Source organism: Harmonia axyridis, chromosome 5, assembly GCF_914767665.1.
Source record: "Harmonia axyridis chromosome 5, icHarAxyr1.1, whole genome shotgun sequence".
Taxonomy (NCBI): Eukaryota; Metazoa; Arthropoda; class Insecta; order Coleoptera; family Coccinellidae; genus Harmonia; species Harmonia axyridis.
Window position 1 is genome coordinate 36,621,333 of NC_059505.1, and position 14,253 is coordinate 36,635,585.

The following is a 14,253-nucleotide window of genomic DNA, read 5'->3' on the forward strand; positions in this document are numbered from 1 at the left end:
CTTTATTTCTTCACGTCAATATACAGAACGGCATATAACAAAAAAAAACTTCAACCAGCCAAATTAATTAATGAAATATGAAGTCAGATTTTGTGCGCTCGTCCCAATTCATGTAATTCAAAAACGCTGTGGAGATAGGAGTAGTTGAACTTTGGCAGATCACCAGAAAGTCACATGGTATAAACCCCTCTCAAGAAAACAAAATTTTTCATCGTTAAACAGATTTTGGCGATTAATGAACTTGAATAGTTATTTATAATACAAGTGCAGAAGGCATTTATATTCTTCCACGAGTTCAAAATTCAAAAACGAGCCACGAAGTGGCGAGTTTTGGAATGAACGAGTGGTAGAATGAGCCTTCTGTACGAGTATTATACATTATTTTCTCTAATTCATTGCATTTTCATTGAAATTAATGAAATATTTCCATAAATATATTTTAGTGATTTTTGCATTGAAAAATGTTGGTTGGCAGAACTGATTTCTTTAAGGCAAATTGATGAATTGACAGATAAAGCCGTGGCGGAAAGTTCGGAGTGCCAACATAGAATAATAAAATATAACCATGAAAACTGTGCGTTTCTGATATATTCTCGCACGATTTTGTTCTACAAGATGTGGAAGAATGAACGGAATAACCACAGAATTAGAGAAAGATATATTCTAACCCTAAAAGTTCCATTCAAGAGTTTTTGTATTGTTATATAAAAACTTTGTAGCTAGGAGCTAAAAAATATTTGCCACTACTACTACGCATAAACTACAAAAGAAGAACAAATTCTTGGATACTTACAATTTTATCAGCACCAGGCGAAGATTTCCTCAGAGTTGAAGTAGTCCCCGATTGCTTCTGAGGTACCACACCAGATTTTGTTTGAATAGAGATAGTTTCAGACGTACTTGTACCGCATGTAGCAGTCATTTGATCTCTTTTAGTGGAAGTAGTCGATGTAGAAGCAGAGATACCCGAACTACAAGTGATAGCCCTTGACCAGCCAATTTCACGAAGATCACCACACACAGCAGGAGTAGGTCTCGATGGATCAGAGAGATCATTAGATACTGCTCTCATATAAGTTGCACGTCGTCCCAATGTACTCCTAATCATTGGTGGCGCAGTAGCAGTAGAAGGCTTTGAAATTGTAGCAGTAGAAGGCTTTGAAATTGTAGCAGTAGAGGGCTTTGAAATTGTAGCAGTAGAGGGCTTTGAAATTGTAGCAGTAGAAGGCTTTGAAATTGTAGGCGCTGCAGTAATAATTGTTGCAGGTTTCACTATTTTAAATGAAGGCACTGACGCGGCAGATACAGGTCTCAATGATTTGAATGTCGACATTGACATGGTAGATGTAGGTATTAACAAGGTTGGTTTAGGCATCGACATAGTAGCTGCAGTTCTCGACATTGTTGACAGAGGTACTGGTGTTCTAGTCGCAGTTCTCAACATTGTTGAAATAGTAACTGGTGTTGTAGTCGCAGTTCTCAACATTGTTGAAATAGTAACTGGTGTGGTAGTCGCAGTTCTCAACATTGACGTGACAGTTGCAGTGCTCGACTTTGACGGCATAGCATTAGTAGTTCTTGACATCGTAGATGTAGACGTTGACTTAGTCTCTGCAGTTTTTGACAATGTACCATTAAGAGTTGTTGTAATGGAAGGTCTAGACGGAATCATATAACCAGTTGTTGTGGAGAATATCAATGGTGGCGACTGTGTTGTTTTTGCAGAAGAACTTGACTCCACGGATTTGGGGATTGATATCGAATTTGTATTAGCGCTAAACCTATATGGTTCATTGCTAATGAGGGTTTTATTTGTGTCTACCGGTTTGTGGGTTGAGGCTACAGGTGGATTTGATACTTTGGACTTTATACGCCTTTTTGGTACTTTGGGAATTTTGGATAGTTTCGCCATTTCTCTTTCAAATGAAGAACCAAAGAAAATATCATCTTCTATCAACGTAATCGTGCGAGGTTTATTCGCTTCTTTTATTTTATTTATCAATTCTTTTGAAACTTCCTTATTCTTTTCATCTTCTGATGACTTTAAGTTCGCCTGCATCGATTGTTTGAGTTTAGGTTGAATTGCTTCTTGGTTTTTGTCAGATGAATTTTCTTTTTTCTTCAAATCATTAGATGCAGAATGCGATTTAGATGAGTGTCTTGATTCAGTAAAACCTGAGTGTTCTTTCTTAGATGAACTTCTTACCTCTTCAGTTTTATGATCACTATTTCTGTGTTTGTGTGAAGATGACGTGCTACTCTCACTTCTATGTTTATGTGTAGAAGTAGTATTTCCACTTCTATGTTTATGTGTAGACTTTCTGTCATCTTTGCTATGTCTATGTGTAGATGATGAACTATTATCGCTGCTATCTTTACGTTTAGATGACTCTCTGTCACCTCTATGTTCATGTGTAGACGACTTGCGGTGTTTAGAGGAGCTACTTTGTTCATGTTTTTCCGTTTTTTCCTCCCTCGACTTTCTCAATTTTTCTTCCTCATTCATCTCTTTGGATTTTTTGTGCTCTCTTAGCTCTCTGAGTTTTTGTTGCCGTATTTGTTTCTCCATGTTTTTTTCTTTCAACTTCTTTTGATTTCTTGTACGAGGAGGTTTGGAGCTATTTTCATCCTCTCCCAGTTCAGTAGCCTCAAATTGCTCCAGAAGACTATTGACATCGTTGGCTTCTATCACAGGAACATCATCTTTAGTTACTGTTTCAATGTCGATCTCTCTATCCTCATCCTCATTATCGATGATGTATCTTCCGGCTTTCTTATCAATCCGTTTTATCCCAGCTACTTTTGGTTTTTTCTTTTGTCTAGTACTACTGGCACTTTTATGTTCCGACTTAATTTTGGGGATATCATTGTAAATTTCATGCTCTAACTTAATTTGATGGACGTCGTTTCCATGTTTTTTATCTCTGTCATTTTTTTGTTGTATTCCATTGTCACTTTCATTCTCTAACTTAATTTTATGGACGGAAATTTCAGGTTGTGTGCTTTGGTCAACTTCTTGCTTCAACTCAATTGGAGAGAAACCATTTCCATGTTGTATATCATGTTCTATCTTTACATGACTGTATTCATTCTCTTGTTGTATACCACTAAGATTAGGATAATGAAGATAATTGAAATCTGGATCAACTTGATTAGAATCAAGAGTAATATCATCAAAAAAAGACATATCAATTCCTTCCAATAGGGTCTGAAATAAAGAAGTAATTATAGAATAATTATTTCAGAAGAATATTAATCAATATAGGGGATGTAACAGATTGAGATTCAACATTGATAATATTGAGAATAGACAATTTAGATATGCCATTACCTACTTTGATTTTTGCATGCTTGTTTCAGGGGCACATAACACTTACATAATCTGTTACACCCCAACGTATAATAATAAGTAATAATAGAGTTCATTATTGTTTATTAATGAAATAAATGTAATCTTACTTCTTCGATGTGATCTACTACATCAGGTTGAATAACCATATTAGTGGAGTCAAGTTGATTATCTACATTTTTAACTACGTTAGTTTCCTGAAATAAGTTGAATGATAAGTAAAATCATAATAACAATTTTCAATTCAACTATTTACTAAGTTAGTTTCCTGAAATAAGTTGAATGATAAGTAAAATCATAATAACAATTTTCGATTCAAGAATGGTGAAATTGAGTTGTTTTAGGTTGACAACTTGAAAAAATTGAAAAAGGAGATGAGAAAAAACTTGTAAGACCGTAAAAGAATTCATTATTATGAGCAAAGTTAAGATCAATCCAGAATGAAAGTTTCACGCATTCTTTTATCGAAAGATAATCTTGATATTCTGAAATAAATCATTAAATTGAACTAATTTAACTAGATTTCAATCAGAATATACACACAATGAACAACGTTTGGAAACCAAATATGAGCATGAGTAAGAAATTGATTTGACAAATTTTCCAAATGCTCTCAAATTGTTCAATATTTTTCAACAAAATATACAAGAGAGTTTGTTCTCATTATTAATTTAACCATTTCCTTTTGGGAAGATTAATTAATAAGCGAATTACTTCTCAAAAACAGTTTGGACATTATCATTGTGGAAAAATGTTTTGAGTTAACAATTCAACGTTGCTTCAAATGCCTTTAGCTTTCAATGGGAAAATGAATCTACTCAAATTGTTTTTCTACCCTCATTTTAAAAGATCAGAGATATTATATTTGAAAATAATATATTGACGCCCTTGAGCAAAAATTCATTGAGCACAACAATTTTTTGAGTTTTTATAGCTTTTTTTTTTGTATATTCAATCACATTTCTTTGCCAAATCAAATCATATCTTTTCTAAAAGATAAATCTACGAAGATGTCAATAAACAGGATTTTATATTATTACAATATCACAAACAGTGACTGAGATCTAGAAATTCATTAAAAAAAAATTGTACTTACTCGTGCAGTATCTGGATCCAATAAAGTATCAACGTCAATATCTTTCTGAAAATGAAAATTGTGTAAGTATTATGAAAATGAAAAAATTAAGCTTTTTATAGCTTTTTTTTTTGTATATTCAATCACATTTCTTTGCCAAATCAAATTATATCTTTTCTAAAAGATAAATCTACGAAGATGTCAATAAACAGGATTTTATATTATTACAATATCACAAACAGTGACTGAGATCTAGAAATTCATTAAAAAAAAATTGTACTTACTTGTTCAGTATCTGGATCCAATAAAGTATCATCAATACCAATATCTTTCTGAAAATGAAAATTGTGTAAGTATTATGAAAATGAAAAAATTAAGAAGCTACAACTTCAAGAATGAAAACACTCTTGAAGACCATAGAACACTGAAGAATAACAATTTCAAACTACTTTATGCAAAATTCTGAGTTGATAATGTCGTCGAAACCGAAAAAAATTCAAGTAGAATGTACAAATCTTGGAATTTGTTATTTTACACAAAAAATTTTGATTTTGTCGGATCTGTTATCCCTGAAATATAAGATCTTACTTTCATCCACATTTTGCTTGAATTTTCAATGGCTCAATGAGCACTCAAAAAGTTTGGACGAAATTGAAGGCCACTTTTAGATTCACAATGTAACACATATTATAGGGTATGGTCCATATATCACCTTGGTTACTATGGTTAGTAAGTTGGTGGTCCGTATATATCAAATCAATCAAAAAGAGGTGACTATTTCCGACTTAGAATATAGATAGAAGGAACAGGAAGTAAACATTTGTGCTTGATCCCGAATACAAGAGATGGAAGTTTAGGGTCGCCAATCACAATCGAGCTAGCCGATTGTGTGTGCGAGCCATAGGCCTGGAGAATCCTGATTTGATTGTTGAATGCTTCATCAGGAATCTTTTTTCATAATTTCACAATAGCTGAATCATTAAACTGAGAAAAAAATTGACCCTTTTGAAACACGAAAGAATTTTTATGAATAAATCACATTGTAACCTATTTTTGAGCATCAATTGATAAATTCGAAATTAATCAAATTATGTTATGCTACTGCTATAGTGTCCCGTCAGACAAGGAGTGACGAATGTTAGCATAAAAACAAATGCATCAGTTACAAGGCGATTTCCATTCCTCTTATTGATTTTCTAAGATTTCCGCAAACTTCATTAAGTTATCTGTCACCAGAGCAACCGTAATTCTGGTTAGGTTCGGTAACCACGCCCACTCATCTTGACAGTTGTCATTTTAATTTTCAGATTATTGGTTATGAAAATTTTCCACGACATCCAACACTCAAAAACTTTATTATTTTAATTATCAAATAAATACCCTTCAGAACCATTAAAATCTTTCAGTTGTTTACAAATTAAAAGAGATTAAACATTTATAACCTTCAAAAGTTAAAACTTTGTTGCCCAATGGTAAGTGTCAAACGGTCCTTATATACAAAGCAAATTAACTGAAACTCTGAAATACGGATCATACCCATAATAAATATATTTCATTTCGGCTGACTGTCAATCCCCATATTCTATCGACACACTGTGAATCCTATGTTCCATAAATTTTTTCCAAATTGTTATACAGAACAATGAACGAATACTAACTTATACTTGTTCCATAAAAAACGTACCCAATAATAAAATCAAGTGAAATAACTATTAATGAAATATCAATTGAGATTGACCTAAAGACTAACTACACTCACATCTAATTGGTTGTTAGAACTTTCTGCGCCAATTATAGTTGAATTCACGCAGGGTTCATTCTAAAATCATATATTTATTATACAGGTAATCTACGTTCATATCTTTAATCAAGTAAACTTACAATTATGTTCTCCACATCCTTAAACATCTGGTCCATGTCTTTCTCTCCTATATCGTCTTGTAATAATTCTATTTCGGGTGCTACTGCATTTTGATTCGTAGCATAATATGGGTGGTTATTAGCAGGCGGTTCTGGTTGCATCACCTGAAATAAAAATATCCAATGTAATAATATATTCATATGAACTCCATCTAGTGGTAACATTAATCATTGTCTTGTTGCTATAATGTCTTTAAATGATGGAAATCCATCAACAGCTGATTAATTTAGTCTCTAAATCATTTGGGGAAACTGATATTATTCCAATGAGATTTTTAGTCAACGCTTCGAAATGCTTGCCATTCAATAGTTATAAGTGTATATTAAAAAAAAAAACTGTGACCTCATGTGGAAAGAATACAAGTTACATATATTTGAGGAATATTTAATAACTTACCCCACTCAAATTATCACCATTGTATAACATTTGATTTCTATCACAGTTTTTGGAAGCTAGCATATTTTGTGTCTGCAAAATAAAAATAACTGATGTTAATTCAATCTTAACGACATATATGTTGCTGCAGTCTTAAAATGATAAAGATCCATTTGAATAGCCGCAACAGCGGATTAATTAAGACTCGAATCATTCAAGAGATAAAAATTTCTTATCCTTATGATATTTTCAAAAGAGCATAGTCATGAGATGTAGTTTGCGAAACATCATTCAAGTAGATATATGACGAATGTTCGATAACTTACCGCTCTCAACTTCCCGCCATTAGCCAAAATTTGTCTCCTATTACTATCTTCATAGTGGGAAGCGAGCATGTTCATTTGTGCCTGTGAATTGAAAAAATTAAAACAACTGATTTCTATGTCATCTTAACCACAAATATTTTATATTTGGGGTTGTTTTATATACTTACTGAATATAAAGGTGCTGTAGGATTGAAAACGTAATTATTATCACAGTTCAAAGGTGGTTCAATTAAATGCTGCGGTATCATATTCATATTAGATTGTGGAGTAAATGGCATTCCATTAAAACCGAAATTTGGCAATGGAGGGAATGGAAGATAATTGTTAATATCTGGCAAATCCATCTGAAATGAAGACAATTTTAATTATATTTACGTGAATAAAATATTTTTCTAGTTAATCAGTATTGAATATGAAGAAGTATGTCTACATTCTACATTTAAATCAAACTGAAATAGTCAATAATTAAATTATGCAACATTCGAATCACACATTTTGCAGAAAACGACTAATGAACATGCTAGAGTGAATTGTAATAGTTGATTATTTCAGAATAATAAAAGGTACTTACAAAAGATTCCATCGAGAGAGAATTTCCTGAAGGCATGGTATTATAATAAATGTCACTAGCTGGACTTTCAGAAGCCTCATCCTAAACAAGAATTAGAATTAATATTCAAAATAGACTGAATAATATAATACTAGAACAAATTCTAATATTAGCATAAACAATAACGGCTTGAATCAAATAAACACATCAAGAAAACCATACTACAAATTCTGGAATATATTAATGATATTGCAATTAATTGATGTGTTTTTCGTAGAAATTTTAAATGAAATATATAACAAAATTTCATGCAGATCAAACTAAAATTCAGTTAATGATTTTTATAGCTGTATATCAAAAATTAAAAAAAAAAAAACCATTGTTTATCTTTTGAACAAAAAAAAAATTATATCATGAACTTACACTTGTAGATCCATTAGATCTAAGGTGATAAGAATTAGCGAAATTAGGACTTTGCTCGGATCTGCATGAGGATCCCATATTCGAATTGTCCTCCTGAAATGAAATAATAAATTAATAATGCAAAACCATTGAAAAAAAATTTTAGAACTTACCTCAGAATTTCCATCATTTCCGAATTCAAATTTAATTTTCTTCCGCATTTCAGTTATTTAAAAAAACACTGAAACAAAAACAATGTTGTGAATGTAAATTTGAATTCATGTAAACATATTATTATTTTGTCTTCCACAAAAACTAGAATAACAGTATTCAAATATTTGAGGTTAGAGCTGAAAGCGTGCATATTTTGATCTGTAAAACTTATAATATCCATTGAAACTGCCAAAAAATTATTACAAACAGTTCTTATATGTTTAGATTTTTCCATAATGCACACTTCACTTGTCACATTATCTTACTTTTGTAATTTTTGAAAATTTCACATCGAAACACGTGAACCTAAACATCAAGTACTTTTTCCTAACACTACGATGATCAGAGCGGCAAAGCTGAAAACGTGATGCGCAGCCAGTGGCGGCGCAGATGTGCGTCTTAACAATTTCGTCTAGATAGAAGATTCAATTTTTTATAAAGGAAATGATAACTGAAAGCATGTGAGAATTGTATTGAGTACTTTTTATTCAGGTTTTTTACCTTTCCTGGCTATTCAGTTCCATTGGAAAAGCCTCGTCTCCGAAGTATTAATGATTTTGAATATGACCGTTGTTTCGAATTGAATGAAAGCGGGAAAGTACTTAAGGTGATGGCTCGAAATTTGAATTGGAACAATGAGAATTCCCGAAAACTTTGAATAAATCCGTGTGTGTTGATTGTAGAGAGTCTAAAATGTTAATGTTACATACTTGTATTTTTGACAGTCGGTTAAATCGGGATGAAACATATTTTCCATAATATCATTCGATTAAACACAGCCGGTTAACTTATTTTGAAGAGTAAATCAAGTAAAAACAACCTGGTGTTGCAAAATTTATGACTATTTGATGAACAACTAAAGGCAGATTTCGAGTCTTTCAAAAGTGCAAAATTCTTGGTATTTGGGTAAAAATTATTTACTGGCACTTACCAAAGCAGGTAGAAGAGCCGAAATATATTCGAAAATACTATTTTTTTCTTTGACTTTAATCTCCTATTGAGTATAAGTTTATGACTTTCAGACGAGGTCTAGTTATTAAAGATTTTCGACCCTAAGGCTCAGCAGGTACCTATTCAATTTCGAAAATTTAAATGATTTTGAAAAATAATTTCTTTTCAAACGAAAAATGAAAGATAGCATAAGTAGATTATTTAAATAAATGTCATGATAAAATTTTTGTAGGTATTTGATTTATTTATTAAGTCGATGAAGTTCATTCAAACGACACAAACACTTTCAATGAACAAGAGTAATTTTTGTCAATCTTCGTATCAAAAGTAGAATCAACAGTGGCGGGTTTACGGATTTGCCGCCTCTGAATTTTTATACCTAAGTTCTAACTTTTTGATTCACGATCTATCATTTTTGTTGAATATTCATTTCAATTTACTCCAATTTTCGAAGTTTGTACTTTGTGTGTGTATAATAATTTTTTGTCAATTATTTAGATAAAAAAAAATTATTAAGTTCAATAGCAGAATAGCAATTTCGTGTTTGTCGCCAGATTGATGTTTGCCTCTTGTGTTCGTGTTTGTTTTTATTTTTTTGCTGGTTCGAATAGTTGAATTTAGCCGAGGCTAAATTTAAAAATATGTGTCAATGATATATCGCGCCAGAACATATGTAGTTCCGATTTTTGTTTTAATCCATTGACTGACATACGTCGAAACCGTTTGATTATTCATCATTTTTACTAACTATTTTAAATATTTATTTTATTAATTGTATGATGAGGTATGAAATCAAGTTTTTAATGTTTCTATTTATGATTGATAAATGTTTTATTTTCAGCCTTGAAAAAGGAACAAGACGTTCCGAAATATTGGCAAAATCATAATTGATTATTTATTCTTGTCCAAATTCCTATGACAAATTGCTTAATTAAGTTCAATCTTTTTTTTTCAGTGAGAACCGCACCGCAGAGTTTATAGATGCTAAAAACTTACCTTAGTTAGAAAAAAACGTATTCCAAATCCCGATCAAGTAGCGTTTAAGAGGTAATTTATAAACCGAATGTACCTCAAACGCATGCACGAAATACACTTTACTGACGAGATTTGCAGCATTAGCATAGAAGAGATAACTGTTACACACCAGTCTACAATGACTAAGACAAGCTTTACAGTCCTTTTTGTATTTTTCTTATTCGTGAAGGAGTGGGGAGAGATGGATCCCTATTGGTCGAAATGAGGTCCTACCCGAATGGAGTTTTTCTTAGAAAGAATAACAATAGTATTTACCTACAATCTCTCTGTGTGTCATCTTACCGTTCACATTTACAAATTAGAAAGTAATTATGTACAAATTCGAGTCAGAAGACATTAGAGAGAATTTGTCGAACCTTATGTTGATATTGTTATCTGATGATGGTAATTGTAATTATTTTTATGAATAAAGTTACTTACATTTATTTTCAAATTATCAAGGGCTGTTTTGTGATCTATTTTATCGAAAAACAGCATTTGATAATAGAAAGGGTATTGTAGATTTAAATAAATATTTCTCAAAAAAAAACAAATTAAAAGTAACGCTCGAAAAATATGCCCTTATAGGTAACTAAAAATCAAAATCAAGCCTCAATCAGATTGTTCGAGACGAGAATCTTCCAACAGTTTTACAATTCCTATACTTATCATATTTCAATTTAGTCACTTGAACTAAATTTTGTTTCTCTACAACAGGAATCATTGGAGAAAATTTAAATAATTTCTGTAAACCCTACATTTCTTACTGTTCACGTGACATATTTCAGTTTAACAGGAATCGAAGTGCTAGATCGACAATATTTTTCCAGTTGCAGCAAAGGCATTAAACTTATATTTCCAACGATGTGTTTCTGAAGTGTCAGAAAATTCGAGAAAAAAAAGCAAATTGAAGAAGATGATTGAAAGGTACAAGCTGTTTTGAACCGTATTTATACATATTGGTGGCTTGTATACCTACAATAATTGACGTACCTAGTATTAGTTATAGTAGACAAATACCAACATTAATTGATACTCAATTGCAGATACTTTAAGTGAATACTTAGATCTGAATAAATTTTAGAGACTATCACCCAATTTCAGAAACGTTCATTAAAATTTAATCCATCCTTAAATAATGCCTATTTGATGACCTGCTTGCAATTGAATGTAAATAAGGAAAATAAAGGGTGTTCCTTAATCGGAGATACAAACGAAAATGACAGACTCCTCGGATCATTTTCAGAGAAAAAGTCCTATAAACATGAGCCTGCAAACGCTATGTTTTAGAGATACAGAGTCCAAAAGTTCGATTTTTTTTCAAGTTATTCTCTCATAGCACCTTCCTTTCACAAAGTATTTAACTTAAACTTGACTTAGATATTTCAATTTGAAGATTTCATCATGTGATATGCTAATTTTGAATACAAATCTACAGGGTGAGATTTTTTTCTGGAACAGAGTGGCCGCTTCTTTCCTCCAAAAGTGTTTTTTGGTGGACCACTGGTAGTTTAGAAGAATGTAAAAAGCTTTGGTTCAGTACTACAATTTTTTGTTTTGTGTAGTTTTATCGTATCTGCTACCAATTCCGATGAAAAAATTTCCAACAATACTCTGATAATCCTCAGGGAGATCCAAATAATATTATAATGATCCAGTTAGTAAGCTGTGATGAATAAATTAATTATAAGTTTTGCTACTTATTTGCACAATCTGTAGCGAATATTAATAAAGATTCGATAAACTGGTATAATCATCACAAAAAGTAGGACTACAAGAAACACTCTTTATCTCGAAAACAAAGCGTTTGAGGGCCCATGTTTATAGGACTTTTTTTTTCATAAAATCATCCATGGAATCTTTCATTTTCCTGTTTACATCCAATTCGGGAATACCCTGTATAGTAGGACTGAATATATAATAAATGACAACAGTTATTGATTTACTTATTTGACAAATAAGTAAATCTTTCAGCCTCTACTTTCCTTTAGAATATTTTTATAGGAAATAAAAAACAAAGTAACATTCACTGATATATTCCCCTCCATTTTAGATAGCTCTTATAAGCCAAGAATTTCAGGTGAAATTATCAAATATGTTCGTAAATAGTTTTAATAAATTATAAATAGTTATACCATAGTATAAGGAAAGGATAGTAAGCCAACCGCCGTTTGACGGCAAGGAGCTGGTCACTTGGAGTCGCTTCTGTATTTGGAACCAATGTTTTACGGGTTGCATATATCGAACACTATTGACTACCCAAAGTGGAGAAGTAACTCGATAATAGATGGCGCTGAATCATGAGCTATAGATGGCGCAGAAATAATACGAAAATTCATTCAGTGGCGTGGTTGAAAAGGGGTCGCATAACATTGCCAACAATTTTTATGTTATTATTAAGTTACCACTACATTTGAATATTCGAATATTCATTGAATATTTATTCGAATAATTGCGTTTTGCATTACGATAAAAGTTTGAATGATCACTTAACTCTCTATTCAGGAATAATTACAACAAATTGATAGATACAATTGAATTAAAATTATTCATATAATAGTAGAAAGTGGTTTCATCCGAAGAAATATGAATAGAATTGGGATATTATCAATGAAAAAAATATAAAAATTGGATATAAGATTCAAACATATGAATTTAGCAATAAAGAGTTCTAAAAATAATAATATAAGATTCCACATTCGAAATGTAATGCCGTCTTTTAAATCGTTGGTAAAGTTTTTTCATTTGAAACCTTGCTTTTCTGATCCCTATGCATTGTGATTTTTAGACATTTCTCTATTTCAGTGGTCAAAAATTTTTTTATTCTGAATTGAGAACCGACGAATCTTTCTATTCTTTTAAACCTGGGGTCTTGAAATGTACACACATCCTCCTCTAACTAAACTGAATCAGAAAAACAAAGTGTTTTGAATCATTCATAGAATTGAGGACGAAGTGTATTCTTGGAGGATTAAATGTTCTCAAAATCCGCTCTATCATTCTTTTTGTATCTGTATACCTGTAATGAATCTTATATAGGAACAAAATTGACACAAAAATATTCGAAAGGGTATCATAAATTACAAAGTTATATTGGACAATTTACCGGCTGGGATTTCCAAACTATCGGAAGAAATTCAATAAAGGGGATGAGTTCACATCCGTTTGTTCGTTCAACAGAATATTTTGGGTATTATACCTGTTTATTTCTAGGGATTCTAAGAGTGTTAGTCTTAAGCTCTTGTTTTCTAAATGAAGGATTTCAAAGTTATTATTGAAGGTATGGTCCCATTCTTTTAAGTGATTCGCGTAGGTTGAAAACGAACTATCAGATGTATAACTCTTTTGGTGTTCCTTTATCCTTTTATTGAAAGATCTTCCTGTTTGTCCAATATAAACCATAGGGCAATCATTACAGGTTAACTTGTTAATGAACATCTCTAAGTTGTTACTTGTTTTGAAGGATATTGTGTAATTGAATTTTGTCTTCAGGTATTTAGCAATCTTTTCAGAAATATTATTAACATAAGTTAACGAAAAAAATTAAGTATCAATACCATAAAATTAATAATATTTCTGAAAAGATTGCTAAATACCTGAAGACAAAATTCAATTACACAATATCCTTCAAAACAAGTAACAACTTAGAGATGTTCATTAAAAACAATAAAGACAAAACAGATAAAGAAAATAAATCCGGTGTCTACAAGTTAACCTGTAATGATTGCCCTATGGTTTATATTGGACAAACAGGAAGATCTTTCAATAAAAGGATAAAGGAACACCAAAAGAGTTATACATCTGATAGTTCGTTTTCAACCTACGCGAATCACTTAAAAGAATGGGACCATACCTTCAATAATAACTTTGAAATCCTTCATTTAGAAAACAAGAGCTTAAGACTAACACTCTTAGAATCCCTAGAAATAAACAGGTATAATACCCAAAATATTCTGTTGAACGAACAAACGGATGTAAACTCATCCCCTTTATTGAATTTCTTCCGATAGTTTGGAAATCCCAGCCGGTAAATTGTCCAATATAACTTTGTAATTTATGATACCTTTTCGAATATTT

At 31.6% G+C, this 14,253-nt stretch overlaps 1 protein-coding gene and 1 long non-coding RNA gene across 7 annotated transcripts in view; one reads left to right on the forward strand and one right to left on the reverse strand.

The window, feature by feature from the left end:
• The window catches only part of LOC123679764, a 16,173-nt gene extending 5,856 nt beyond the window's left edge, over positions 1-10,317 (reverse strand). Inside the window, exons 1-13 of one of the 6 annotated variants that reach the window (XM_045617244.1) lie at positions 10,159-10,296; positions 8,172-8,239; positions 8,020-8,112; positions 7,618-7,698; positions 7,214-7,390; positions 7,047-7,127; positions 6,742-6,813; positions 6,306-6,449; positions 6,184-6,243; positions 4,709-4,756; positions 4,446-4,490; positions 3,460-3,546; positions 794-3,208 (exon numbers count right to left, since the gene is read on the reverse strand). In XM_045617244.1, the coding sequence (XP_045473200.1) occupies positions 794-3,208; positions 3,460-3,546; positions 4,446-4,490; positions 4,709-4,756; positions 6,184-6,243; positions 6,306-6,449; positions 6,742-6,813; positions 7,047-7,127; positions 7,214-7,390; positions 7,618-7,698; positions 8,020-8,112; positions 8,172-8,219 (3,351 nt within the window). In that variant the 5' untranslated portion in view covers positions 8,220-8,239; positions 10,159-10,296. Of the gene's footprint in view, positions 1-793; positions 3,209-3,459; positions 3,547-4,445; positions 4,491-4,708; positions 4,757-6,183; positions 6,244-6,305; positions 6,450-6,741; positions 6,814-7,046; positions 7,128-7,213; positions 7,391-7,617; positions 7,699-8,019; positions 8,113-8,171; positions 8,240-8,415; positions 8,573-10,158 lie in introns of those variants that run through there. The other 5 variants (XM_045617243.1, XM_045617245.1, XM_045617247.1 and 2 more) reach the window with 5 other exon arrangements.
• LOC123679767 lies at positions 9,485-10,633 on the forward strand. Its single transcript, XR_006747428.1, has 2 exons — positions 9,485-9,946; positions 10,118-10,633. It is a non-coding gene; the product is annotated as an uncharacterized LOC123679767 (long non-coding RNA).
• The last annotated feature ends 3,620 nt before the right edge of the window (positions 10,634-14,253 follow it).